A 26,433-nucleotide genomic window follows, 5' to 3' on the forward strand; every position below is an offset into this window, starting at 1 on the left:
ATGGTTGTTTGTCTCTCTGTATTGGAATTGTGATGGACTGGTGACCAATAAAAGAAAATCTCAATAAAATACACTAAAGTTTGTGGTTGGAACGTCAAGAAATGGTCTAACAAGTAGCTCTGGGTTCATCCAAACAGGTCCCAGTGAAAGATAATAAAATTCCTTCTTCTTGTGTTTCTCTGACTTCTATTCAAGATGCTTTGACGAGATGGACTTTATATTAATGATATGGACTTTAAAAAAAAAAAAAACATTTTGGTTTGTGACATGCCTTGTGATTTTTCAGTGAAAAAAAAGTGTGCCTTGGTTCAAAAAAGGTTGAAAAACACTGTCCTGTGCAATTATTACCTACCTGAACACACAGTACCGTACTCAGTCGGCAGAGCTGCAGGGCGTTAAAACGAACAGCAGGTGGCGCTGTAAAAAACTAAGTAAGAGAGCAGGAGGCCAGAAGAAGAGCAGCTCTCGTTTGATTGGAGGGAGTAATACATCAACAAAGAAAGATGGCTGAAGTGGTGGAGCTGCAGAAACTAAAGGTTGGTAGTGTCATAAAATATTACTTTCATCATCATTGGGGGCATTTTTAATGAGGAGGGAGTTTAACTGATGTTAAATTCAGAAAAACAAACCAGGTTTTATTGACGGAGGTATCAATGCGAGAAGGTAATTCCACCGGGTTTGACGGTAAAAAAAAAACCAAAAAAAAAAAAACCGGCATGTGTTCATTTAGCAGCAGCTAAGCTAACAGATGGTCAGACAAGTGCGAGATTAATGAAAGTACAAACTCTAACAATGTTTTTGACTCATTTTAACCACCTAATGTTAACACTGTAGAAGTAAGTCGTTATTTGTTACCTGGTTTAATTATTTAGCTACTGCTTGCAGGGCCGGATTAAAAGTGCACAGGGCCCTGGGCCCACAGTGTTCCAGGGGCACCTCTTCCCCACCGCAACATGGTGAAAATTGTCAATGATACACTGTGAAACGGTATTTCTAACATCTTTCAGCCACTGGTACCAATAACAATAAACTAGACACTGTAGTGTAACTATCTGGCTTTAATGTACATTTTGTTTCACGTCCAAACTGCTGTTTACACAATCAATCAATCAAAACTTTATTTGTAGAGCACTTTAACATACCTTAAAGTAATCAATAGGGTTGTTACGATACGCTTTTGTCCCGATTTGATTTAAATGGCGATTCTCACAATTCTTTGATATTGATGATTTTTGTAGATTAAAACAAAATAAATGTATGAAACTTTTTTTTTTTTTTTTACTAGGAAAAAACGCAGTACCCAGACCATTATTCTGCTGCTATAAAGCCCAAGAAGACGAGTAAAAAGATCAATGAAAATGGCAGAAATTTTATAGTGGATTATTTTTATTTATTTTTATTTGGAAAAAAAAAATCGATTTTCTAACAAAAAAAATTGTTTTAAAATTGTGAAGCAAAAAAAAAAATCCAAATTTTCTATTAGATTTTCACACCCCTAGTGACCAAAGTGCTGTCCAGGGAAAATAATATAAATCAACATTAAAAGCACTGATATCAAGACAACAAAATAGTTGTTTTTTTTTAAAAAAAAAAAAAGACAAAATAAGACAGAAAAGACCTAGTGGTCCTGCTTTCCAGAGTTAAAAGCTAACATAAAAAAATGAGTTTTCAAAAGAGATTTAAAAACCCTTAAAGTCCCAGCAGACCTCACCGAAAAAGGGAGACTGTTCCAGAGTTTGGGGGCTCCTGCAGAAAGGGTTGTGTCTCCACAAATGTCGAGTCAATCCCCAGAAGCATCTGGTCTTCTGATCTAAGAGCTCTAACGGGACAATGATGTTGCAGTAGCTCAGAAAGGTACAGAGATGCCAGACCATTTAAACATTTAAAAGCCAAAAGAAAAACTTAAACTATTGTAAAAGAGACAGGCAGCCAGTGAGGAGATCGCAGCACGGGGGCAATTTGCTCACACCATCTTTTACCCGTTTACAGGCGGGCAGCTGAGTTCTGGACCAGCTGTAGGCGGTGGAGGAGAGACTGATTAATCTCAGTATAAAGTGAAGTTCAGTAGTCTGGAGAAAATAAGAGCATGAATAACCCTTTCCAGGACATCATGAGGAATTTAAGGCTTCACTCTACTAATAAGCCCTAAGTGATAAAAACTAGACTGGACTATTGCACTGACCTGCCTATACAGCGTGTCACCGTGTCTCCCACAGGTGGAGAACTGTCCTATCAGTTTAGTGATGACAATATTGCCTAGTAGTGGACCTCAACTTCACATGCTACACTCAATTACTCAGGTTTACAGGTTTATTTCATGTTTAACGTTGTGAGTTAACCAGTAAACCACTAAAAGTCTTGGTTTTGTTTGTTGTTATATTGCAGCTTGCTGAACTGAGGCAGGAGTGCGAGGCCCGAGGTCTGGAAACCAAGGGAAACAAAGGAGAACTGATCGCACGTCTGCAGGCCTACCTGGATGAGCATGGTGAGGCCTACACGTTTCATATGACAGCTGAGTCATTTTCTGACAGAAAACCGACACACCTCTCATTTATCAGGACAGGTTTAAAGTATGTTATGGCCCGAGTAGTTTCACAGATGTCATTTAAGTTTAAAGATGTGAACATATCTGTTTAAACATATCCATTTAAACCAGGGTGTTCAGCTCCGGTTCTTGAGGTCCATATTCCTGCAGGTTTACTAAGTGTCCCAGTTCCAACACACTGAAATTAATGAGTCGTTTTGTAGAACTCTGTATGCTGATAGGTCCATTTAATTAAAGTTAGGTGTGTTTGAGCATCAATACATTAAAACTTGTAGGATTTTTTCCCTGGAAGACCGACTTTAGACTCCCCTGGTTAAAATGCTGCTCAGATATGTGATGGTTGAGAAACCAAAGTGAAACATGCTTCTGTGTTTTTCTTGTCTTCTGGACATCTGTCAAGTCAGCAGTCTTCCTCATGATTGTGTAGCCATCTGACCCAGACTGAGAGACCAATTATAAGTTTAGGATACCTTTGCAGGTGTTTTGAGTTAATTAGTTGATTTGGGTGTGACACCATGACTTTCCAACATTGAAGTTTTTCATATTATTCTAATTTTCGTAGACACTTGATTTTGGGTTTTCATTATCTTTAAGCCACAAACATCAAAATTTCAAGGATTGAATATTTGAAATACTTCACTCTGTGTGTAATGAATCTATGTAATATTTGGGTTTCACATTCTGAAATGAGTAACAAAAAATATTGAACTTTTTCATAATATTCTAATTTTCTGAGACATACCTTTATCTGGAACGAGACCAACAGCAACGGACATTATAACTCCTGCAGGAGGTTGTCGTCGTAAACTTCACTCTGGGGTTCCTACACCAAGAACTGCAGTAAGAATGTTCCTAGATGGGGGTTGAGGGAAGAAAGTATATAAGGGTGTAATTCTAAGTTGATTGTTGGTTCACCTTGTCCACCGGCTGGGAGCTCTTGATCTGCTGGCATGCGTGAGCTCCTTGCAGCAAGTAAAACTTTTGTGCCTTCTCACAGATCTGAGCATCTTTTTGTTCATTGACAGATTTTTTTCTAACACAAAAACACAGATGTCTTTCTGTTTCTCTTTATGTCGCCTGTAAATTTCTTCCCCCTCCGTTCTGATCTGCAGAGGAAGATGTGGATGTAGATGAGGTGCTGGCAGAGGATTCTGTGGTAATGTGACTGTTTTCAGCTCAGTATGACTTTTCCTTTCCTTCTCAACCCTCCTCTAATTATTTTCTGAAGAAAACATGAATGGTTCTGTTTTTATTTTTAGGACTTTGGTAAAGTTGAGAGTTCCAACAACATAAAAGCAGACAATCACACTGAAACAGCCGACAGTGAGCCGTAAGTCCAAACTGTTTCCATTATTTTTGTCTCTTGTCACACAATTAAAATATAATATTTAGTTTTGTTTAGCTGTCGTTGCCCATAGAAATTGTCTAGAATCCGATAATGGTTTAAATAAAATGACAACTGAGAAGAATTTTGTAGAATTTGTTGGAGATACATGAACCATGCAGGATCATTTTCCTTTCCACAGCTGAAGTCAAGAAAAAAAATACACTTAAGTGGATTTGTTGCTCGTGTGAGAGCTTGTATCATCAGTAGTATTCGTGCATTTAAGGCGCATTCACACCAGCCTTAGTGATTTAAATCCCAGTTTGTTTTGTTGGGAAAGTTTTCTTCATATGGAAAATTGTGAATGTGCAAAACAAACTTTGATTCTGATCAAGGAAGCAGAATCAGTCCACGGACACTCATCTCAGTCCACTGGGATCAGGACACGGGGGGGGTTAACAGAACCAGACATGCATTTGTCTGAGACGAAAAGCAGTTCTGGTTGGAAGAAGGGTCTTGTGGTTGGATGTGGATGAACTCTGTAAAGGTTCTGATAGAAATATAAAATCTTAGACCACTGGGGTCTGATGTAGGTCCATGTTTTACTCTGATGGAGACAGAAGTTGTCCTGGATTAACCAATAGATGAACCAGTTTCCGTCCTCATTGTGTGTCTCGTCTTGGTGCAGGGAAACTCTGGTAAGGAGTGGAAGGCGTTATTTAAAGGGTCTGACATGTTTCAGTAGTGCCGCCTGAACTCAAACTGAGTCTGGCACGCCTCATCTGATCCAGGTCACCATTCGTACTGAGTCTTGTGGACAATCCTGGTGTGAAGGCATCCGAACTGTGATGAGTTTTGTGGGGAATCTGGAAAAACTGAATATAAAAATAACTGAAAGACATTTTCTGGGCAGTGCTGAAAACTTATTTATTAACATGCATTGTTATAAAAATGGTGTAAAAGTGATGCTTCAATCCTTTTGTTTCTTAAATTTTTGTTCCTTCAGACCTGCGGAGAAGAAGGTGGTGAAAATAACTCCTCCGTTATCTCCCACTGAAGTAAGTCTGCCATCTTTTCATCCACAAAGTTTCTCACACAGTCACACAAACCAGCATGAAGTTCTCTTCAGACCTGATGTTAGCTGCCGTGTTAGCCGGCCGCTTCTCCCTCTATAGAGATGAAACGTAACCGTGACATATTGAGCTGCTGCCTCCATCTGGTTTAACATGTTTCATTTGATCCAGTTCTTCCATCACATATTTATTTCTGCCATTTCTGTTCATGTTGGAGAGAAAAAGTCTCAACTCATCTGACATCTGTACGACTGGTTACCGCTTAAAGGAGTCGGATTCTTCCTGGTTCAGGGAATGTGGGATTATTTATCTTCAGATGTTTAAAGAAGATGTTTCTAATGTACTTTCTGTTGAGCAGAGACTTCAGAAGAGAGCCGAGCGTTTCAACATGCCAGCAACATCTGAGAACAAAAAGGCCTTACGTGCAGCGAGGTAAGGATCAACTCGTTTTAGAACCTGGATTATATTCTGATGGTTTAATGTGTTGTTTGTAGTGAGCTTCATGAAGCAGCTGTCATTGCCCAGATGTTGCTCCTTTTTAGTGCAGCATTGGTGGAAAGGCGCCGTTTGTTTTTACAGCAGAGCAGTGAAATAGTGTTCATCCTTACGCGGTATCTACACCCTTCATAAAATTTTATCAGGACCACCTTCTAGTACCAAATTGGACACCTTTTTCCCTTCATAGCTGCTTTATTCTTGGTGTCGTAGATTAAACAAGCTGTTGGAAACGTTCCTCAGAGGTTTGCTCCATGTTGAATGAAACATCACACAGTTTCTGTACATCCATGATGAGAATCTCCCGTTCCACCTCATCACCATGAGAATCTCCCGTTCCACCTCATCACCATGAGAATCTCCCGTTCCACCTCATCACCATGAGAATCTCCCGTTCCACCTCATCACCATGAGAATCTCCCGTTCACCACATCACCATGAGAATCTCCCGTTCCACCTCATCACCATGAGAATCTCCCGTTCCACCTCATCACCATGAGAATCTTCCGTTCCACCTCATCACCATGAGAATCTCCCGTTCCACCTCATCACCATGAGAATCTCCCGTTCCACCTCATCACCATGAGAATCTCCCGTTCCACCTCATCACCATGAGAATCTCCCGTTCCACCTCATCACCATGAGAATCTCCCGTTCCACCTCATCACCATGAGAATCTCCCGTTCCACCACATCACCATGAGAATCTCCCGTTCCACGACGTCCCAAAGCTGCTCTGCTGGATGTAGATCTGGTGACTGTGGAGGCCGTTAGAGGACAGTGAACTCATCGTCATGGTGGAGATGATGTGAGCTTTGTGACATGGTGCATCGTCCTGCTGGAAGTTTCCATAAGAATATGCTACACTGTGCTCAGATAGAGATGGACACTGGCAGACAACAGGCTGTGCGTGTTAAACCATGTCATGCTGGTACCAAGTTCCAAATTGGGGCAAGAGAATACCCCCGTACTTTTACACCACCAGAAACCATGGATCCATGTTTTTAGGATGTTTCCACCTAATTCTGGTCCCACCATGTGAACGTGGAGCTGAAATGGAGACTAATCAGACCAGTTTCTCCATCTTCTGGTGAGTCGGTGTGAATTGTAGCCTCAGTTTCCTGTTGTTAGCTGACAGGAGTGGCGCCCGGTGTGGACTTTTGCTGCTGGAGACCAAAGCTGGACGTGTTGTAGAAGCTATTCTGCATATCTTGGTCGGACATTGTTGCCTTATTTCCAACCCTTCTCCACCAACAGCAATTCAAAGTAACTCAGATCCTTTCTTCCTCGTTCTGATGCTCAGTTGGAACTTCAGCAAGTCGACTTCAACACGTCAACGTGACTAAAGTTGCTGCCACCTGATTGGCTTATTAGATATTTGTGTTAACAACAGATAAACAGGTGAAGCTGATAAAGTGGATGTGATGGATCATTCTTTGAACCTTATATTTTCATAAATCTGCAAGTTATCACAGTCATTGAAATAAATGTAAAAATCAGTATTTGACGGTATAATACAGCTGAAAAATCCTCAGTGTCCGTCCAAATGTTGATATTTATCATGATTTTTGTTCTCCTGTAGGTTTGGTTTACCTGGTGATGCTGCAAGTCCTTCTCCAGGTATGTTTTCACTCAGCACACTGCATAAAAAGCGTAGTTTCAAACATTCCTTTCAAAAGCATGACTTTGTCTTTAGTTTGATTCCTGTCTGGTTGAAGTAAAACTGAGAAATCTTTATTTAAAGGCCAACAAAACACAAAGATAATGTTTCGTTCTGCTAGATGATGATCTGAAGCTATTCAGCTTTTCCTTTTCCTCTAGTCTTAGCTTCCGCCCAGCCTGAAGGAGATTCAGGTCCTGTTTATTAGTCGTATCAGCAGGTTTATATATCGCCAACGTGTAAAATAACAGATGCTGAAACTGAGACATTTCTCTGTTTCATCGCAAAATGAAAAATCTGTTTCATTTAATCATTTTCATATATTTTACCAGTTTAGTACAACACTGTAGTGTGTGTGTATAATTAGTTAATTCAGCTGTGAATGTTAAACATATTCAGATAGATTCATCTTCTATTGATTTCTATCAATCTATTATTAATCTATCTATTTGTCTATTAATCTTATTACTAAATTTCGGATTAATAAAGTCCTTCTATTTTATTCTATTCTGTTGTTTTAACTCTTAAAGGTCCGTTTATGCTCAGCGTTCAAGACGTACACACATTTTGTGTTGTGCATCAGTTATGTGCGTAATCTGGTGCGTCTTTTTTTCGGGAATTTGTAGAGAGCAGAAATCGAAGCAGTACATTAATGATTAGTAATTCTGAGTGCACCACTTGTTCCTCTCTGGACATTCGAACACACAAAGAAAATAGCATGACCACTGTGTAGAGCACCGTGTAGGGAATGGTGTGGACATTTGGACACAGCCTTTGGCAACGTGAAAGTGTGAGGGCTGTGATGCATGGAAACGTTTGAAATGTCCTCCTTTACGTACATAAGGAGCAGAAATGGACCTTAAGAATGAGCAGATGTTGAGGAGGTGTGCTGCCAGTGGGACTGCAGCGGCTTTCAGAGGCTGTTTGTTTTAAAGTTCAACAATAATCTGCTTAACTCACAGCAAACATGAGTATGATGACCCAACTTGCTCACGTATGCCCTCATTTGCCAGTCTGTTGACTTTCCTGACTGTTTTCCTCCTGCTGTTTTCCACAGGCGTCGTTGTCAACAGTAAAGCTGCTGTAAGTGTCCCAGAAACTGTCCCAGTTCAGAGCTCTGCTTCCAGTTCGCTTCAGGTGATGACAGGATGTTTGTCTCTTTCAGGTGAATGTGGATCAGCTGAAGAAGCGGGCAGAAAGATTTGGCATGAACGTTTCGTCCATTTCGCAAAAGGTGACTCAGCTTTTCTGGTCATTACTCAGCCCTCGATGCAACAAACCAGTTCTAGTCTTTCAGTTTTATTTCACTGATTTATTTTCACTTATTTGTGGGGTTTTTTTTATTCTTTTTTATTGTTATTTTTATATTTATTTATTTTGTTTAAATTTTTTCTTATTTTTTAAGTTTCATTATTCTTTTATTGTTAATCTTTCCTATTATTTTATTATTTTACTGGGTTTTTTTTGTAGTTTCTTTTTTAATTGTATGTTTTATTCTAATCTTTCTTTTTATTTCTTACTCTTATTACAATATTTATTTTGTATTTACATAATTGTGGATAAATTCTGGTTTTATCTGTTTTAACTACATACCATTCCTATTTTTATTTATTTATTTATTATATAACTTAGTTTAAACTGGTGTTTTTGCTTATTGACACATTTCTACAAATGTCTACTAAACAGTCTGCCTCCCAGAGTCACCTGGGAATAATACTAAACAGTAAAACACAGAAGTATTACTTTTTTTCTTTTTCTTTTTTTTAATGAAGGTATTTATATTGTCTGTTTTTTTTTGTTATTTATTTTTTATTTTTTGGGGGGGTTTATGTGGTTTCTGTCATTCTGTCTCCGGAGTTTGTGTCAGTAACCAGACAGCTGTGAGTTGAGAGGCGTTGTCTCTAACATGGCTGCTGCTTTTTGTGACAGATCATAAATTTAACAAAATACAGAGATGAGCTGCAACAAATCAGCAGTCGGTAAAGACAAGAAATTCACTTGTATTATGTAGAAGTGTGTCAGCCGGAAACACAAACAGCTGCTGGTCAGAATACCTCTTTCTCCAGACTTTAGGTTTCCTCACATCTGAAAAATATTCATATATTTTTTTAACATTTGTTTAAACTTGCAGACAAGATAATGGGAAGATTCGTCCTGTTCCACATGCTGGCCTCTTGCACAGGGGTGTCCAAAGTTGGTCCTCAGCTGCGCCTGTCCTGCAGGGTTTCCATGTAGCCATGCTCCAACACACCTGACTTACATTAGATACAACAGAGTTCTGCACAGTAACTCATTAGTCAGCTGTTATGAAGCAGGAATGCATGGAAAACCTGTAGGATTGTGGATCTGCACTGGACCTGAACTGGACCCCCCTGGTCCAGCAGGTAGAAATGAAAAGTTAGATAATGATGTTATGCCCCAGCTTCTTTTCTTCCTCCTCTCTGCTCTCTGAAAGCTGCACCAGATGGTTTGTTTATGGTGACAGTATGAAAAGAAACAGTTGTTGTAGCTGAGATGTGTCCACAGAAAGCTCGCTCCTTCCCCGTCTCCCACATCGCATCCTGCAGGAAAACGCTTTGGTTTTTTTCTCTACTTGTTGATCTTTTCAAGACGGAGCACAAAGAGTCTGGAATATAAACTGTTGATATTTGCTTTATTTGTGTTTTTTCTTTTTTACTGTTCTGTGATTTAACTTGATTTAACCCTCCCTGCAGCTCATATCGCCCTCTGTCAGGGCTACACATGCATCCCTGCTGGAACCAACGTAGTTTTAAGTGCTCATCTGAGATCCATTTAACTTTGTGTTGAAGCAGACATACACTGAAGGCCTGCTGGATTGCAGCCCTCACAGGACCAGAGTGACTATCCCTGCCTGGGATGGCAGCTACATGATGTCTGCCAGGAGATCTGTGGTCATGTGAACAAGTAGCTGTCAGGTTCAATTAAACTGATTGATGCCGAAGTGTCGGATTTGTGTTTCAGATGGAGGAGGATGAGAAGCTGAAGAAGAGGAAGGAGAGGTTTGGGATCTTAACAAGTGCGTCTTCGACTGGGGGAGAAGATGTTGAGGTATGATTTCATCTCTGTGTGACGAGTAGTCGGTCAGGAAATGAGCACAGGGAGTTTGTAATGCTTCTTTCTGTTTCTTCTCTCCAGGCGAAGAAGATGAAGCGCGCTGAAAGATTTGGAAAACTGTAAATGACATTTGTTTTGTAAAGTGTTTTTATGGCTGTACGATGTTGGATCTGCAGGTTGAAAAATGTCACAAATGACTTCTGGAAATCCAAAAGTACACTAAAATACAGAGCATTAGGTCACCTTACCTGCCGGAGACACTCAGAAACAACGAGTCATCACTTTTTGGTTTTTTTCAAATAAATTTTTTTGACTAAAGTTTCTGAAAAGTTTCCACTGGGGAGAAAAAGCCACAAAGTCCTTTTTTTTTTTAGCATCTGACAGTTTGTTCCCATTGCCTTTTATAAGGAGAAACCTTCCAGTTGAGGCATTATTATTTTATGAATGAATAAAATCAGCCTGAGACCTCAAACCTTTTTTTTTTTTTTCTTTTGACCAGAAAGTGACTCAGTTAAAGTTTACTTTTAGACTAAATTTGGGAATTTTTGAGGATTTACTTTATTAATACATTGACTGAAAGCATAACTTCAATAGAAACGTAATAAAAACTAAGTAAACCATAAAGAAGTATCACTCTGATGTGTTATGAATAGATCATCTGAATAAAAATATGCTGATTTTCTATCAGAGTTCCTCAGTTTTACATGAACTGCATTTAAGTGAACTTTTGATTTCTCAGACAGTCTGTTGAGTTTCTGTTTTTTCTTCGTGAGGAGGAGGATTGATCTGCTTTTGGCTAGCTGTCCATTTTCTAACAATTTGTGATTTAATAAATTGTTTTCCGTTTTTAAAATCTGTGTCTTGTTATTCCTGGATTTAATTAATGTTGAAGATAAATTCATGAGCAAAACAATGAAACTGAAGTGGAACATGTCGTCTAGTCTGCCTGGATTTGTGTCGCCATCTATCTGGACAACTGCTAGGTCTACGGACATCTGTTGATCTGAGACCTGCTTCCTGATTATTCTGTCCTAAAGAAGATCTGAAAAGTCTCCATCTGATCCAAATGCTGCAGACAGGATTCTGACAGTGGAATAGGAGGCAGAACTTCCAGTTTTCAGACCTTTCTTTTTGGAAATGGCTCCCAGTTTGGCTGCAGGAAGCAGAACCTCCAGTTATTAGACTCCATTTAGAGCAGTGTTTCTCAATTCCAGTCCTCAGGCCCCAAGGCCTGTCTGTTTTATTGAAAGTAGTTGAGAAAACTGATTTAGATGTTTGGGTTAAACTCTTTGCCCATTGACTAGCCTTCATTACCAGCCCAGAGGTTAGACCTGGGTCTAACAGATGTATGGAGAGCTTGTCTGAGTCTGAAAGTGTTGTGTTCCAGGAGGGAGACCAGGAAAACCGGCAGGACACCGGGACTTGAGGATCGCTGCACCAGCAGTCGTGTTTACATGATCAATATTAGCAACGCACTCACTGCTTATCAAGAATATTTCTCTAACAGAAACACCTTCAATACTTGGCAAAAACACACATTTTAGTTTAAGTATACACTACCAGTCACAAGTTTGGACACACTTTCCCATTGGATTTATTTGGAAAGTGAGTCCAAACTTTTGACTGGTAGTGTATGTGGTTACACCAGAATGCATGTTTACTTTACAGTGAAGCAAAGAAAGTCATCATAAGGACATCTTTTTAATTCAGGAATGTACGAGTGGAATTATCTATGGAATTAGATTTAAAATCATATTTTTATTACATGGCAGTATTAAAATAAATTACATTTACATGTATATTACAGACAGATATGTAATCCAGTCCTGACTGGCAGCTGTTCCAGTCATTAAACCATCTGAATATAACTAGCTTAACTCCACTGCAAGGTAGATGCAAAAAACATGACAGCACTTCAACTTTGTTTCACTTCTACTTTATAAACCTCTGATTGCAGACTACTAAAACCTGGTTTAATGAAGCTGGAGATGCTCTGAAAGGGCGCTTTGAGGCCACAGGCGGGAGTGTCCACCATGAACCACATGGAGAGGACATCAGTGTCATGAATGAGTCTCCAACAGATTAAAACTTCTGTATCTACAGCATCCCCACAACAACAAACCCTGAATACCAGAAAAAGCTGCTAAACATGAAAAAGAGGCAGGAAGTTACTGAAGACAACACAAACAAACACAACTCAAAACAAATAAATTCAAGAAATTACCGGTAAGAAGTTAAAAAGCAGCTTTAGCAGACTATCATGAGGGATGTGTGTCCATGAAGGAAGATGATCAGCGGCTTCAAGTCAAAGGAGGATCAGACTGATGGAAGCCATGATGTTATTCAGTAGCTTCAGTCACCTCCTGCCTCCATCCCAGACCACCCTCTGCGAGCCCACAGCTTCTCTGCCACGCCATCACGCTGTCACCCTGCAGCTCAGCTGTGCAGAGAGTCCAGCGGTTAGACTTTGAGCAACATCTGGGGACGTTTCAACCGAGGCAAGAAAAGACAGCAGAGCATCCAGGGGCACCAGAGCATCTAACCTGTGCGCCCAACAGCAAAGCGCAGCCTTTCCTATATGGAGCTAAAGGACCTGCAGCCTCTGCTGGGATCGGTGGGAAGGATAAACTTGGATTGTGTCACTCAGGAGCATCGTCCCATGCAAGCCACAGCCAGCCATGAACAGAGCAGAACCAGCAACGTTAACTGTGGAAGGGCATGCAGGGGGATGGATCAAGTACACATGTTGGAGAAGATGCTTGCATAATTATAAAGCTGTTTCTTCTTCCTTGCTGTTTCCACCAGTGGGTCTCTCACACACACACACACACACACACACACACACACACACACACACACACACACACACACACACACACAGAAAGTGAAAAGAGTGAAATTCTTCCCCATCACTTTACCAGCTTCCTCTCCCGTCAGAACACCGGGACTTCCTCTGCCTCCACCTCTAACCTGTTTACTGCTGTCATGTGGAGAATCAGCTGGAGAGACTGAACCAGAACAAGACTGCTGGTCCAGATGTGGTCAGCTCCAGGGCAATGAAAACCTGCTCAGCCTAGAACATCCATCCATCCATCCATCTTCTGCCGCTTATCCAGGGTCGGGTTGCGGGGGCAGCAGCCTAAGCAGGGAAGCCCAGACTTCCCTCTCCCCAGCCACATTTGCCAACTCTGCGGGGGGATCCCGAGGCGTTCCCAGGCCAGCCGAGAGATGTAATCCCTCCAGTGTGTCCTGGGTCTTCCCCGGTGTCTCCTCCCAGAGGGACGTGCCTGGAACACCTCACCAGGGAGGTCCAGGAGGCATCCTTACCAGATGCCCGAGCCACCTCAACTGGTTCCTCTCGATGCGGAGGAGCAGCGGCTCTACTCTGAGCCCCTCCCGGATGACCGAGCTCCTCACCCTATCTCTAAGGGTGAGCCCGGCCACCCTGCGGAGGAAACCCATTTCAGCCGCCTGTATACGAGATCTCGTTCTTTCGGTCACGACCCACAGTTCATGACCATAGGTGAGGGTAGGAACGTAGATCGACTGGTAAATCGAGAGCTTCGCCTTCTGGCTCAGCTCCTTCTTCACCACGACAGACCGGCGCAGAGCCCGCATTACTGCAGATGCCGCACCGATCCGTCTGTCGATCTCGCACTCCATCTTTCCCTCACTCGTGAACAAGACCCCGAGATATTTAAACTCCTCCACTTGAGGCAGGACCTCACTCCCGACCCGGAGAGGGCAATCCACCCTATTCCGGCTGAGGACCATGGTCTCAGATTTTGAGGTGCTGATTCTCATCCCAGCCGCTTCACACTCGGCCGCGAATCGCTCAAGCGAGAGCTGGAGATCACGACCAGATGAAGCCAACAGGACCATGTCATCCGCAAAAAGCAGGGACCCAATCCTGAGGCCACCAAGTCGGATCCCCTCAACACCTCGGCTGCGCCTAGAAATTCTGTCCATATAAGTTATGAACAGAATCGGTGATAAAGGGCAGCCTTGGCGGAGTCCAACCCTCACCGGAAACAAATCCGACTTACTACTGGCAATGTGGACCAAGCTCTGACACCTGTCGTACAGGGACCGGACAGCCCGTACAAGGGGGTCCGGTACCCCATACTCCCGGAGTACCCCCCACAGGAGCCCCCGGGGGACACGGTCGAATGCCTTCTCCAGGTCCACAAAGCACATGTAGACTGGTTGGGCAAACTCCCATGCCCCCTCCAGGACCCCAAAGAGGGTATAGAGCTGGTCCACTGTTCCGCGACTAGGACGAAAACCACACTGCTCCTCCTCAATCTGGGATTCGACTATCCGGCGGACCCTCCTCTCCAGGACCCCTGAATAGACCTTACCAGGGAGGCTGAGGAGTGTGATTCCCCTGAAAGTGAAACACACCCTCCGGTCCCCCTTCTTAAAAAGGGGGACCACCACCCCAGTCTGCCAATCCAGCGGTACTGCCCCCGATGTCCACGCGATGCTGCAGAGGCGTGTCAGCCAGGACAGCCCCACAGCATCCAGAGCCTTAAGGAACTCCGGGCGGATCTCATCCACCCCCGGGGCCTTGCCGCCAAGGAGCTTTTTGACCACCTCAGCGACTTCAGCCCCAGAGATAGGAGAGTCCACCCCTGAGTCCACCAGCTCCGCTTCCTCATCGGAAGACGTGCTGGCAGGATTGAGGAGGTCTTCGAAGTATTCCTTCTACCGACCCACTACGTCCCGAGTTGAGGTCAGCAGCTCCCCACCTCCACTGTACACAGTATTGATGGAGCACTGCTTCCCCCTCCTGAGTCGCCGGATGGTGGACCAGAATCTCCTCGAAGCTGTCCGGAAGTCTTTCTCCATGGCCTCGCCGAACTCCTCCCATGCCCGAGTTTTTGCCTCCGCAACAGCCGAAGCCGCATGCCGCTTAGCCCACCGGTACCCATCAGCTGCCTCCAGAGTCCCACAGGCCAAGAAGGCCCGATAGGACTCCTTCTTCAGCTTGACGGCATCCCTCACTGCTGATGTCCACCAACGAGTCCTGGGATTACCGCCACGACAGGCACCAACGACCTTACAGCCACAGCTCCGGCTGGCCGCCTCTGCAATAGAGGCACGGAACACAGCCCATTCGGACTCAATGTCCCCCGCCTCACTCGGGACATGTTCGAAGCTCTGCTGAAGGTGGGAGTTGAAGCTCGCTCTGACAGGGGACTCAGCCGGACGTTCCCAGCAGACCCTCACAACACGTTTGGGCCTGCCAGCTCTGACCGGCTTCCTCCCCCACCATCTGAGCCAACTCACCACCAGGTGGTGATCAGTTGACAGCTCCGCCCCCCTCTTCACCCGAGTGTCCAAGGCATGTGGCCGCAGGTACGATGATACGACTACAAAATCGATCATCGAACTGCGGCCCAGGGAATCCTGATGCCAGGTGTACATATGGACACTCTTATGTTGGAACATGGTGTTCGTTATGGACAATCCATGACGAGCACAGAAGTCCAATAACAAAACACCATTTGGGTTCGGGGGGGGGGGGGGGGGGGGGGGGGGGGGGACGGACGGACCATGCCTCCCAATCACTCCCCTCCAGGTCTCACTGTCATTGCCCACGTGAGCATTGAAGTCCCCCAGCAGAACAATGGAGTCCCCTGAAGGAGCACCCTCCAGCACTCCCTCCAAGGACTCCAGAAAGGGTGGGTACTCTGAACTGCTGTTCGGCGCATAAGCACAGACAACAGTCAGGACCCGTCCCCCCACCCGGAGGCGGGGGGAAACTACCCTTTCATCCACCGGGGTAAACCCCAACGTGCAGGCACCAAGCTGGGGGCTGATGAGAATGCCCACACCTGCTCGGCGCCTCTCACCATGAGCAACTCCAGAGTGGAAGAAAGTCCAGCCCTTTTCGAGGGTACTGGTTCCAGAGCCCAAGCCATGCATCGAGGTGAGTCCAACTATATCTAGTCGGAACCGCTCAACCTCGCGCACAAGCTCAGGCTTCTTCCCCACCAGAGAGGTGACGTTCCACGTCCCTAGAGCCAGCGTCTGCAGCCGGGGATCGGACCGCCAGGGTCCCCGCCCCTTGCTGCCGCCCAGCTCACATTGCACCCGACCCCTACGGCTCCTCCCGCAGATGGTGAGCCCACGGGAGGTGGGGCCTATGTAACCCTTTCGGGCTGAGCCCGACCGGGCCCCATGGGCGAAGGCCCGGCCACCAGACGCTCGCTCTCGTACCCCACCTCCAGGCCTGGCTCCAGAGGGGGGTCCCGGTAACCCGCGTCCGGGCAAGGGAACATTCATGCCCAGGTTGGTCGTCATCATAGAGGTCGGTGAGCCATGCTTGGTCTGGTCCCTCCCCTAGACACCTGTTTGCCATGGGTGACCCTACCAGGGGCATAAAGCCCCCGACAACATAGCTGCTAGGATCTTCAGGACGCACAAACCCCTCCACCACGATAAGGTGACGGCTCGCGGAGGGGCCTAGAACAGCCTAAAACAATCAGCACTTTTTCAACATCAGCCTGAGTCCGAAAAGAGTTCCTGCTGTGGAAAACATCCTGTCTTGTTTCACTACCTAAAAATCCCATCCATCTGAACCAAATGACCACAGATCAGTTGCCTTAACATCTCACATCACCAAAGTCCTGCAAAGACTGTAATGGACTCACGTCAAGGAGCAACTTAACACCTTTGAGGACCAATTGCAGCTTGCTTATTGTCATGTTTTAGGGTTGAAGACACCATCATCTACCTGGTTCATTTGGACCAATCAGACTGCGCTTTGAGGACCAACTTCTTTGATTTCTCGAGTTCATTTAAAACAATTTAGCTACTCTGTTGTGTGAGAAGCTCCATATTTCCAGATGTAAACCTTCACAACTACCTGGATTTATGACCACCTAACAAAAAAAAGGGTGAGACTGAAAGGTTGTGTCTCTCAGAGGATGGTCAGCAGATCTGGAGCTCCAAGGAACTGTACTTCCACCATATCTCTTGTCCTGTCATCTGCAGAAATACTGTGATTACTCTGCAGTTGTGGCATGTATCAATGATGAACAAGAAACTGAGAAGAAACCTACCAATTTGGGAGATGTTGTGGAAATCATCTCCTAATTCAGGCAAAAAAGTTTCAATAAAAAGCATTTTACATCCTGGGGTAGAAGAGGTGGAGATGGTGGAGGAATATAAGTACATTGAACTTGACCCAAAGGGCAATACAGAAGCAGAGGGGTCAAAGAAGACTCTCCGTCTGAAGGAAGCTTCAGTGCATGCACCTATATCTTCTAAACAATATTCCTGACTACACAAGTTTATATATAAACTTTCATTTTTTTTATGTTTGTGTAGATATATAAGCTACATGTAAATGTATTTGAATATGTGTATATGTTACTTGACAAATGAACCCCAGGATTTTAATTTTCCTGAGGGAGTCATCCCAAAGGTATTAATAAAGTCAAGTCTAAGTCTATGGAATAACAACAGTTTTTGCCTGCCGCTAATGGGGATTTAAATAAAAATAAACCAAATAAATCAAACAACCAGGAGAGAGCAAAGCTTGCCAAGGGCCACAGTTCTGAAAAATCCTGAATCCAAACGCTGATCCTGATCACCACAAAAATCAAATTAGTTCTCCCTTTTCACATTTAAAAATTTCATGAACATCCAACCATAACTTTTTGAGTTAACATAAACACAAACAATATATATATATATATATATATATATATATATATATATATATATATATATATATATATATATATGTGTGTGTGTGTGTGTGTGTGTGTGTGTGTTTTATTTATTTTTTTATTTTTTTATTTCGAACTAAAAAAAAAAAAGGACTTTTAAAATAACAACTATGTTTACAACAAATAAAATAAGCTTCTTAAGTTCGAAAATAAATAAATAAATAAAAACCGATCTTGCTGGAGGTAATAAACAAAATAAATCAAACAATGCCAAGTAAAAAAGCCCGGTGATTCATCAGTGGGATCATAAAGAAAGTGAGATGTATTTGGAGCCCCCTGCCGGTCATCGGCGGAACAACGCAGACCTCGCCGACGTGTGACGTATGTTCCTGTGACGTACAGAAATTTTGAACTATCGTCCTTCTTAGTAATGGCGGCTTCGTTTCGTTCTCTCCCTGCAAGCTGTAATAACAAATGGTATTATACACGACAACAGATCGACAACAGCCCATCTCGGCGAGCTGGACTTGATCCCGACAAGGAGCTGTCCTACAGACAACAGGCGGCGAACCTTCTCCAGGACATGGGACAGCGGCTCAACGTGTATCTTTTGTCGCGGTGCAGCCAGCCAGCTAGCTAAGCTAAGTTTAGCTTCCGCGAAGCCGGCTCAACCAGGAGCGTGGTTTTGTTTTGTTTTTATTCGTAGCCGCTTTCTGTCTTTACTGAATGCTGTCTATCAGTTTAACGCAGTGCTTAAAGATTTTAGTCCGCGCTGGCTCGGTGTGATATGACAACAGCGTAGCAGGCTAACCGGGGCTAAGTAGGCCTGTGTAGGCCTCCGAGGCATTAGCATTAGCGTCTCTACCTTAAATGTCCAAAAGGAAATGCTGAAACTACTCTTATCATTTTAAGTTATGTAAATATAATGTTCATTCCAGCTTATCTAGTGGGCTTGTCTGAGTTTTACACGTTTCTGTCTTTCTTACGGATATAATGGATTGATTAATTGGAAAAGTTTATTTGAACATAATGAAATCAAAAAACAAAAACAAGAAAAAAATAAACAAATAAAAAGTGACAAAACATTCAAAAGGAGAGAAGGATAAGCTTATGTGTAATCCCACCCTAGTGATGAGCAATTCAATATCAAGAACAATATTAACTCGTAGAAATACAACAGTAGTAACCCAGTACATTAGTAATATCTGTATAAAAAAATAATTATAATAATAAAAATATCCTTTTTATGTCATAATCCACTGTTTCTCAAATGGGGTACTTCAAGGCATTCCAGGGGGTACATGAAATTTAAACATTTTTTTAAAAAAAATGTTTTCGTTAAAACATCCTTAAATAAAATATAAATATAATATCATATAAATATTTAATATGTTCCAATAAATGTAAGTGTACATTCATAAACTGAATTCACGTTTAGATTTACACCATTTCATTCCTCCCAAAATCCCACATTTCGATGTAAATTGAACCTCACTGTTGCTTTGACAACAAAAAACAACGAAGTCCTGGTTGAAGATATAGTAAAAATGTGCAAAACACAATTAAAGTTTAAAAGGCCAAACACAAATGATAAAATGCTGTGTTTCGTGTTTTTTCTGAACCAGAGGTACTTTGCACTGGTTCGGGGGTACTTGGCTGAAAAAATATTTTACAAGGGGTACTGTGTTGCAAAAAGGTTGAGAACTGCTGGCATAATCTATATAAATACAATAAGCAGTTCCAGTAATGGAGCAATGCAGTCATAATACCAGTAATAATAATAAAAACATTTATATCAACAATAATAATAGAACTACTCAGTATATGTATAACACAACTGTTTTTGTTGATATTAAGCTAAATGACCCCACTGTAGCTGTTATCCCATAAATAACATCACTGGATTTTTACGGTATTATCTGAATCGTAGAGAATTTTCTGCCTCTGTGCTGTTTCACAAATTATCTTTAACTTCTATCTATCAGATCTCAACTTACAATAAATACGGCCATTGTGTACATGCATCGGTTCTACATGGTCCAGTCATTCACCAGATTTCACAGAAATGTAAGTTTTGTTTTTCCTTTTCATACTTCACCTACAGCCCAACTACTTTCGGTCCAAACGTGAGAAGTAATGGTTTGTCTTTTTTCAGGTTATTTCTCCTGCCGCTCTCTTCCTTGCTGCCAAGGTGGAGGAGCAGCCTCGGAAGTTGGAACATGTCATCAAGGTGGCCCATGCATGTCTGAATCCTCAGGACCCTTCACCTGATGTGCGCAGTGATGTAAGTGTCAGAGAAGAGTAAAAATGACCCACCGCAATGCCAACGTGAAGTGGCAACCTCAGTTGATTGATCTTTGGTAATCAGAGATGTGTCGTCTTTGCCACAAACTTCAGAGTCTCCCTATGCTTCAGTGGGTTCTCAGAGTCTAACTTCGATGTTTGGTTGAATTTTGTGACCGATCTAACAACAGTTTCCTCTCGGCCCCTGTTTCTCACATTGCAAATAATCTGGGTAAAAGTATTCAATCAGGTTTTTGTGAGATGCTGCTCCTGTAGGTGAAATAAGGTGGCTTGTTGTATAGTTTGAGAGAGCAGGAGACAGGATCTAGGTAATGTGATGTCTAAGAGTTGGAAAAACGAGCACCTGTATTTGCTGTCTGGATTTCATCATTTATTCTTTGTCTGTATGAAAAACATGTTCAAAATGTGGGACTCTATCATGTATTTCAGAAGGAAGAAAGTTTTCTCCGGTTGATTATCAGACATTTTCATAGCCTGACAGTGTGTTCAGCTGCTCTTGTTTGACAGTGCTCAGAGGCCTCCCGGTGAGTAACGTGCCTGTCCTCTCAACCTCAGGCTTACCTGCAACAAGCTCAAGACCTGGTCATTCTTGAGAGCATAATTCTCCAGACCCTGGGTAAGTTTGGAGGGAAGAACTGGGCCCCTTTACTTCCCCCCCAGAAACACACAAAGCTAACCTGTTCAGTTTTTGTTCACAGAAAGTCCACATGAGGTTAGCAGCTTTGAAACGTGACATTCATGCTTCCTACTAGAAGCAGTTTTCCACAGCTTCTTTATTTCTCTCGTGTCCCTAACTTTGAACATCTCCACCCTCCACGCCACCCTTTTTTTTTCTTCTTTTTTTAAATTAAACCTAGTTTTAAGACATTTCTTTGAGGAGTTTGTGATGAACAAGATGGGCCAGGAAACAGCTGTAAATAGCTCACTTACATGGCATCATTGGTTTTATATGTTTTCATCATGTCAATGTGTTTTATCCCATGAAAAGTAGCTACTTCCCATCATTCTCCACTTAGTTTGGTTTGATAACATTCATTTTCTGTTTTCCAGGGATTTTAATATTAAGTTTTCCATGGAAACTGGATTTTATGAAGCCAAGTTGGTTCATAATATGTTGATCTTTTAATCCTGAATTAATCTCACTAAACTAATTTTATTTTGTTTGTTTTATTGCAGCTTTTGAAATCACAATCGACCATCCTCACACTCATGTTGTCAAGTGCACTCAGCTTGTTAGAGGTGAGCATCAGGTCATTGATCTTTAGGAAAACAGACACATTTTTCATCCGTCAGCACTTTTTGGTTTTTTGCACTTAAACTAGCAAAATAACTCTTTTATGTTTTTGGTTTTTTTGTTTTTCCAGCCAGTAAGGATCTTGCCCAAACATCATACTTTATGGCAACTAACAGGTAAAATCTGAAGGATCAAGCTTCTATGTGGTGCATCGTGCTTTTCTATATATTTCTACATATTCAGTTTAATTTTGATCTGCTGAATCTCTGTCGTTTTCTCTGTTTCTGATTTACCGTGCACTCCGGACGCATCCTGCCACATAGTCTGCATTTGACAACGTTCTGCCTGCAGTACAGCCCACCCATTGTAGCCTGCGTATGCATCCATCTTGCCTGTAAGTGGTCCAACTGGGAAATTCCTGTGTCTACAGACGGCAAACACTGGTGGGAGTATGTCGATCCCACGGTTACGCTGGAGCTGTTGGATGGTACGTGCTGTAAATCACCTCCTAAATCTATCCTTTCAACAAGGAAGCTGTTCCATCAGTCTGACATGAACCTGAAAGATTTAATTGTTGTTGTTTTTTTTTCTTTGTTTTTGTTTTTTAACATAATTGTTAATAAAAAAAAAAAACAAAACAAACCAGGAAAGGAAACCAAAAATAACAATGTCATAATTAATCCCACCCATTTTACATAACCTGAGCTATAATCGGTATACACGTCACATTCATTAATAACAGGAAACACTACCATGCACAATACCATGCAATACTTCTTATTGTAATTAAACAATAATGATAATAATAATGCATATATATCACGAACATATTAAGCAACAGCACATGTTTGTAATGAGGTTATGTAGTAAAATTAACATTCCTATTATATTAGGATCACAATTGATGTGTTGATAAGAATATAGTAATGTGTTATGTACCGTGTTTTATATAATCTATGATCCTGTATAACCCACAGTGCTTAAATACTACAGTGGAGATGTGTAATAAAGAGTATTGTAATTAATATTTATTCATTAATGATGAAGATGATAAAATTAAAATCTTGCTTCTATATTGATGATAAATAATAATAATAATAGTTTAATATAAAACCACAATCAATTCCATCCTAAAACAGCACATCAGTAATATTAGTACTCGGCGTATATATTCAACAATAATAATGATCATATTACAAGTACTACACATGCATGTAATGTTAATGTGTTAGGAGTACTGAAGTGTTGTGTTCCCAGTTACCCCTCCCTCCTGTAGTTTCTTTGGCAGAAGGTTTTATTAGTTGCATGGCTGGAAATTCTTGTTTGCTTTAAAATGTTGTGTTCTGTATGGTGATTAATCAGGATTTATGATCATGTTCCTGCTTAAACCTCTTTCAGAACTTACTCATGAGTTCCTGCAGATCCTGGAGAAAACGCCCAGCCGTCTGAAACGGATCAGGAACTGGAAGGTACGGCGTTTTGTCCCCCAGTTTGAAACATTCTGTCTTTATACACTGGCGTTAACGCTGACAGCCGGGTGTCTTGGCTTCTAGGCTGGAGGTCAAACGCCAAAAGCCAAGCCAAAAGTCCAGGAGGAGGGGGACCAGCGGGATGCTATGATCAGCATGATCTCTATGGCCTCGTCAGAGAGCACCGTGGCAGGCCTGATGAGCTTGTCAGCTCCACCGTCTGCCTCCTCTTCCTCCTCCCTGGGTGACAAAGACAGAGGCGCATCTGGCAGCGCTCAGACTTGGAGCGGAAAAGTACTGACTGGAGCTGAGCAACAGCAGCCCAACCACGAGGTACACGCTCCAGCCAAGGTTTCCCTCAGCGAGTACCGCGCCAAGAACGCCGATGTCCTGGCTGCACAGAAGAGGAAGCTGGAGAACATGGAGGCCAGCGTAAAGAGAGACTACGCCAACGCCGCCCAGGCTCTCATTGGTCAGCAGCAGAGAAAGGAGAAGCAGCAACATCACCACCAGCAGTCGGGCTCCTCCTCCACAGACATGTCCAACCCTTCCCCCATTATTCTGAAAATCCCCTTAGAGAAGGAGAGGCATGACCGGTCTGTAAAGGTGCGTTTTCCATCAGCCGGAGGAAGCAGCGGACACGGCGGCGGGAGCCGCGGTCAGGATCCAGACATCAAAGTCAGAATACGAGTGCCTGAAAAGCAAAGTGGGAGTTCTGGAGAGGAGGGGAAGAGCAAAGACAAGCACAGAGACCGTTCCAATCACCACCACCACCACCACTATTACCACCACCACCACCATCATTCCTCCTCCAGCAGTGCTTCGCTGTCGTCTTCACACAAACATTCATCCAGCTCCAGCGGGGCTTTGCCAAGCAGCAAAAAGGCCTCCAGTGACTCCTCTAGAACAAGCTCTTCATCATCTTCCTCTTCACGGAAGAGGACACACTCCCAGGATCCAACAGGATCTCACCCCGCATCTAAAGCCAGTAAGTCTTCGAGGAATCCCTACCAGCTGCCGTCCCTGTCTTCCTCCTCTGGACAAAGTCTGGCTCATGCTCCCGACCTCCTTCCGACTTTGGGCCTCTCCCACCATCAAGGAACCTTTTCACACTCCAAAAGTGACAAGACGGACACAAACGGGCACGGTGCAGCAGCCGGAGCCCAGTCAAACGAGTACCAGGATACTTTTGAAATGCTAAACTCTCTTCTGAGCGCGCAGGGGGTCCAGCCGTCCCAGCCATCCATGTTTGAATACAGATCTCAGTATGGGGACTACCGGTACTCTGGTGGCTCCAGAGGAGGCAACCCCAGGCCTCCACCCTTGCCTTCAGAACCACCACCCCCTCTTCCACCTTTACCCAAATGAGCTCCTGATCAGGAGACCACCACATTGTACTTGACATCAAACATTCACCTTCCTATATAAAGTATTGTATAATGTTTATTGTTTTGTTTTTAAAACTCACCCGACATTTTGTAGGCTTCAGGGTGACAGCAGAAATATGTACCAGTGCGATTGTTTTTTAACTTGTGGGGCAATAATGATGTTTGCAAAAGGAAAGTGTAGATAATGTTTTTCTTTCCTGCTCCATCTAAATGAAATTATATAGGAGAATTGTCCTTGTTCTGGACTTAAGTGTTATGGGTCACTTAAATTTATCACCCTTTCTGGACACGTGAGGGAAAAAAAGTCCTCTCTTCAAAATGGCTCTAAAGACAATACAGATCAAGATTTTATTTTATTTTTAATTTGTATTTTTATTAATTTTTTTTCTTTTTATTTAGCTTTATTTTTGTCTTCAAATTGGTAAACTAGCCTCTATTCTAATCACAACTACAAAACAGGTTGTACAGATGTTTTGCATAAAATGCATGTTAAGAAGCTACAAGATTGTTTTCCTAATTAGTGGAAATCAGTCTGATGATTAGTTAACAGTACAGATGGATAAATCCTAATCCACCAACATGCATTATATGGAAAATAACTCATTTGTTTGGTAAAAACAGTGACAGTTTGATCAAACTGGCATTTAAAAGGTTAGAATATTTTTTTTTATATTTGGTAATATTGAAAAGGACCAAAGTTGATTGAGCGATTTGAGCAAAAAGAAAACAAGGGGGAAAAAAAACAACTAAAACTATTTGTAATGTTATACAGCAGTTGTTGGGAGAGGGCTTTTTTGTTCTTTTAATGTCTTCTGATATTTTTACAAAAACAATCTCATTTTAGAAAAAAGTGAAAATGAAATGAAAACTTTTCTGACAATAAAAACCTACAAAGGTTGAGTTTTATTTCAGTGACGCATCTGCTAGGCCCTCTTACATACCGTCTTTTTGTAACATTTTTACAGTGTGTTATTTATTGAGTGCTTTTAAAAACATTGTCCCCTTTTTCTACTTTTTTAAGGTTCCCCACTGTTCTATCTGGGCAAAGGGATTTTTCTTCATCCAGACTGTACAGGCTAGTTTGAGAGTGCATGTCTCCAAAGCCATCTTAATTCTGTCTCTTATTTTTCTTTCGAGAACAACAAAACTTGGTCCCATACTCAGTGTTCATTTCCTGCATTATTTCATTAACCTCTACAAAGATTGCAAATTCTTTGACACAAAATATTTTCTACATTGTTTTGGAAAATTGCAAGAAAAATTATGTATTTTCTTTCTTAGACTGAGTGTTGCAGTCATTGTTTTAAATGGTTGTAAAATATTCATATTCACTTCTCTGATGAATACACTAACTTCATGCAACGGACATCTGTTTGGAACGTTTAAAGATACTCATCTGATTTTTTTTCAGGAAGTCCTAGCCAGCAAAAGACCAAAACAAACAAAAATAATTAGACGAGTGAGTTGTTTTCTGGTATTTTGTGGTCAGCGCAAACGTAGGCAGATGTTCATATCTACAGGAGGAGACTTGTTCATTTTTTTGTTGTGGTCACAGTATGCAAGAGTATTGATAACATGCTATATAAATCAATCATTGACCTTTTATAAAATGTAATTTGGCAGTTTAAATGAATAAATCATGTTTTATACTGCTCTGTTTTAAAACTGTTTAATACATAATCTCAGAATTTGGATATTTATCTTCAGATTGTTTATCCATCCACCAACAACCATTCACAGGTCTTTGCATGTGTTTTTGTATTTGTATAAAATCATAGATGCAAACAAGCTGTTGATATACCTCTACGATGGGATCTTGAGCATGAAATCCATTGATGAATGTTGAAATTTAAGAGGAAGAGGTTGTTGGTTAAAAAGAAAAAAATTGGATATCACCTGTAAGTTTTACTTATATTAAGCTCTGTATGGTTTGTGTAATATTACTACTCTTAACTTGGTTTACTTTCAGTTTGTCACAAAGCTTGTTTTAGGCAGTACAAAAATGCAGTAAAAAAAACAAAACAAAACACAAAAAAACAACCATACAATGGTAAAATGTTTTTATTTCTTTGATTAATGGAAAATATGCTGGAAAAGAAAGGCTCCTTGCTCAGGCAGCAAAGGATTTTAGTTGTTTAACTCTGTTCTAACAGGGAAATGGTGAAGGCACTGAATATTTATCTTA

At 42.1% G+C, this 26,433-nt stretch overlaps 2 protein-coding genes across 3 annotated transcripts; both read left to right on the forward strand.

Annotated features, from left to right (window-relative positions):
- The first annotated feature begins 488 nt into the window (after nucleotides 1–488).
- On the forward strand, nucleotides 489–10,971 carry sarnp (SAP domain containing ribonucleoprotein). The gene is made up of 11 exons (XM_079238895.1): nucleotides 489–536; nucleotides 2,386–2,485; nucleotides 3,658–3,701; nucleotides 3,805–3,875; nucleotides 4,876–4,927; nucleotides 5,301–5,374; nucleotides 7,019–7,056; nucleotides 8,154–8,179; nucleotides 8,262–8,330; nucleotides 10,079–10,165; nucleotides 10,253–10,971. The coding sequence occupies exons 1-11, from the start codon at nucleotides 504–506 to the stop codon at nucleotides 10,292–10,294; spliced, it is 636 nt and encodes a 211-aa protein (XP_079095021.1). The 5' UTR covers nucleotides 489–503; the 3' UTR covers nucleotides 10,295–10,971.
- Nucleotides 10,972–18,283: 7,312 nt separating this feature from the next.
- Nucleotides 18,284–25,900, forward strand: ccnt1 (cyclin T1; the record flags this gene model as incomplete). 2 transcript variants are annotated; one of them, XM_079239171.1, is made up of 9 exons in its annotated part: nucleotides 18,284–18,456; nucleotides 19,839–19,920; nucleotides 20,009–20,137; nucleotides 20,713–20,773; nucleotides 21,334–21,396; nucleotides 21,522–21,567; nucleotides 21,715–21,878; nucleotides 22,790–22,860; nucleotides 22,945–25,900. In XM_079239171.1, the coding sequence occupies 9 exons, from the start codon at nucleotides 18,284–18,286 to the stop codon at nucleotides 24,226–24,228; spliced, it is 2,073 nt and encodes a 690-aa protein (XP_079095297.1). The 2 variants fall into 2 exon arrangements, with proteins under 2 accessions (XP_079095297.1, XP_079095298.1); XM_079239172.1 differs by lacking the exons at nucleotides 21,715–21,878; nucleotides 22,790–22,860; nucleotides 22,945–25,900 and having other exon boundaries at nucleotides 21,522–21,571.
- Between the last annotated feature and the right edge of the window lie 533 nt (nucleotides 25,901–26,433).

Source organism: Telmatherina bonti, assembly GCF_933228915.1.
Source record: "Telmatherina bonti genome assembly, chromosome: 4".
Taxonomy (NCBI): domain Eukaryota; kingdom Metazoa; phylum Chordata; class Actinopteri; order Atheriniformes; family Telmatherinidae; genus Telmatherina; species Telmatherina bonti.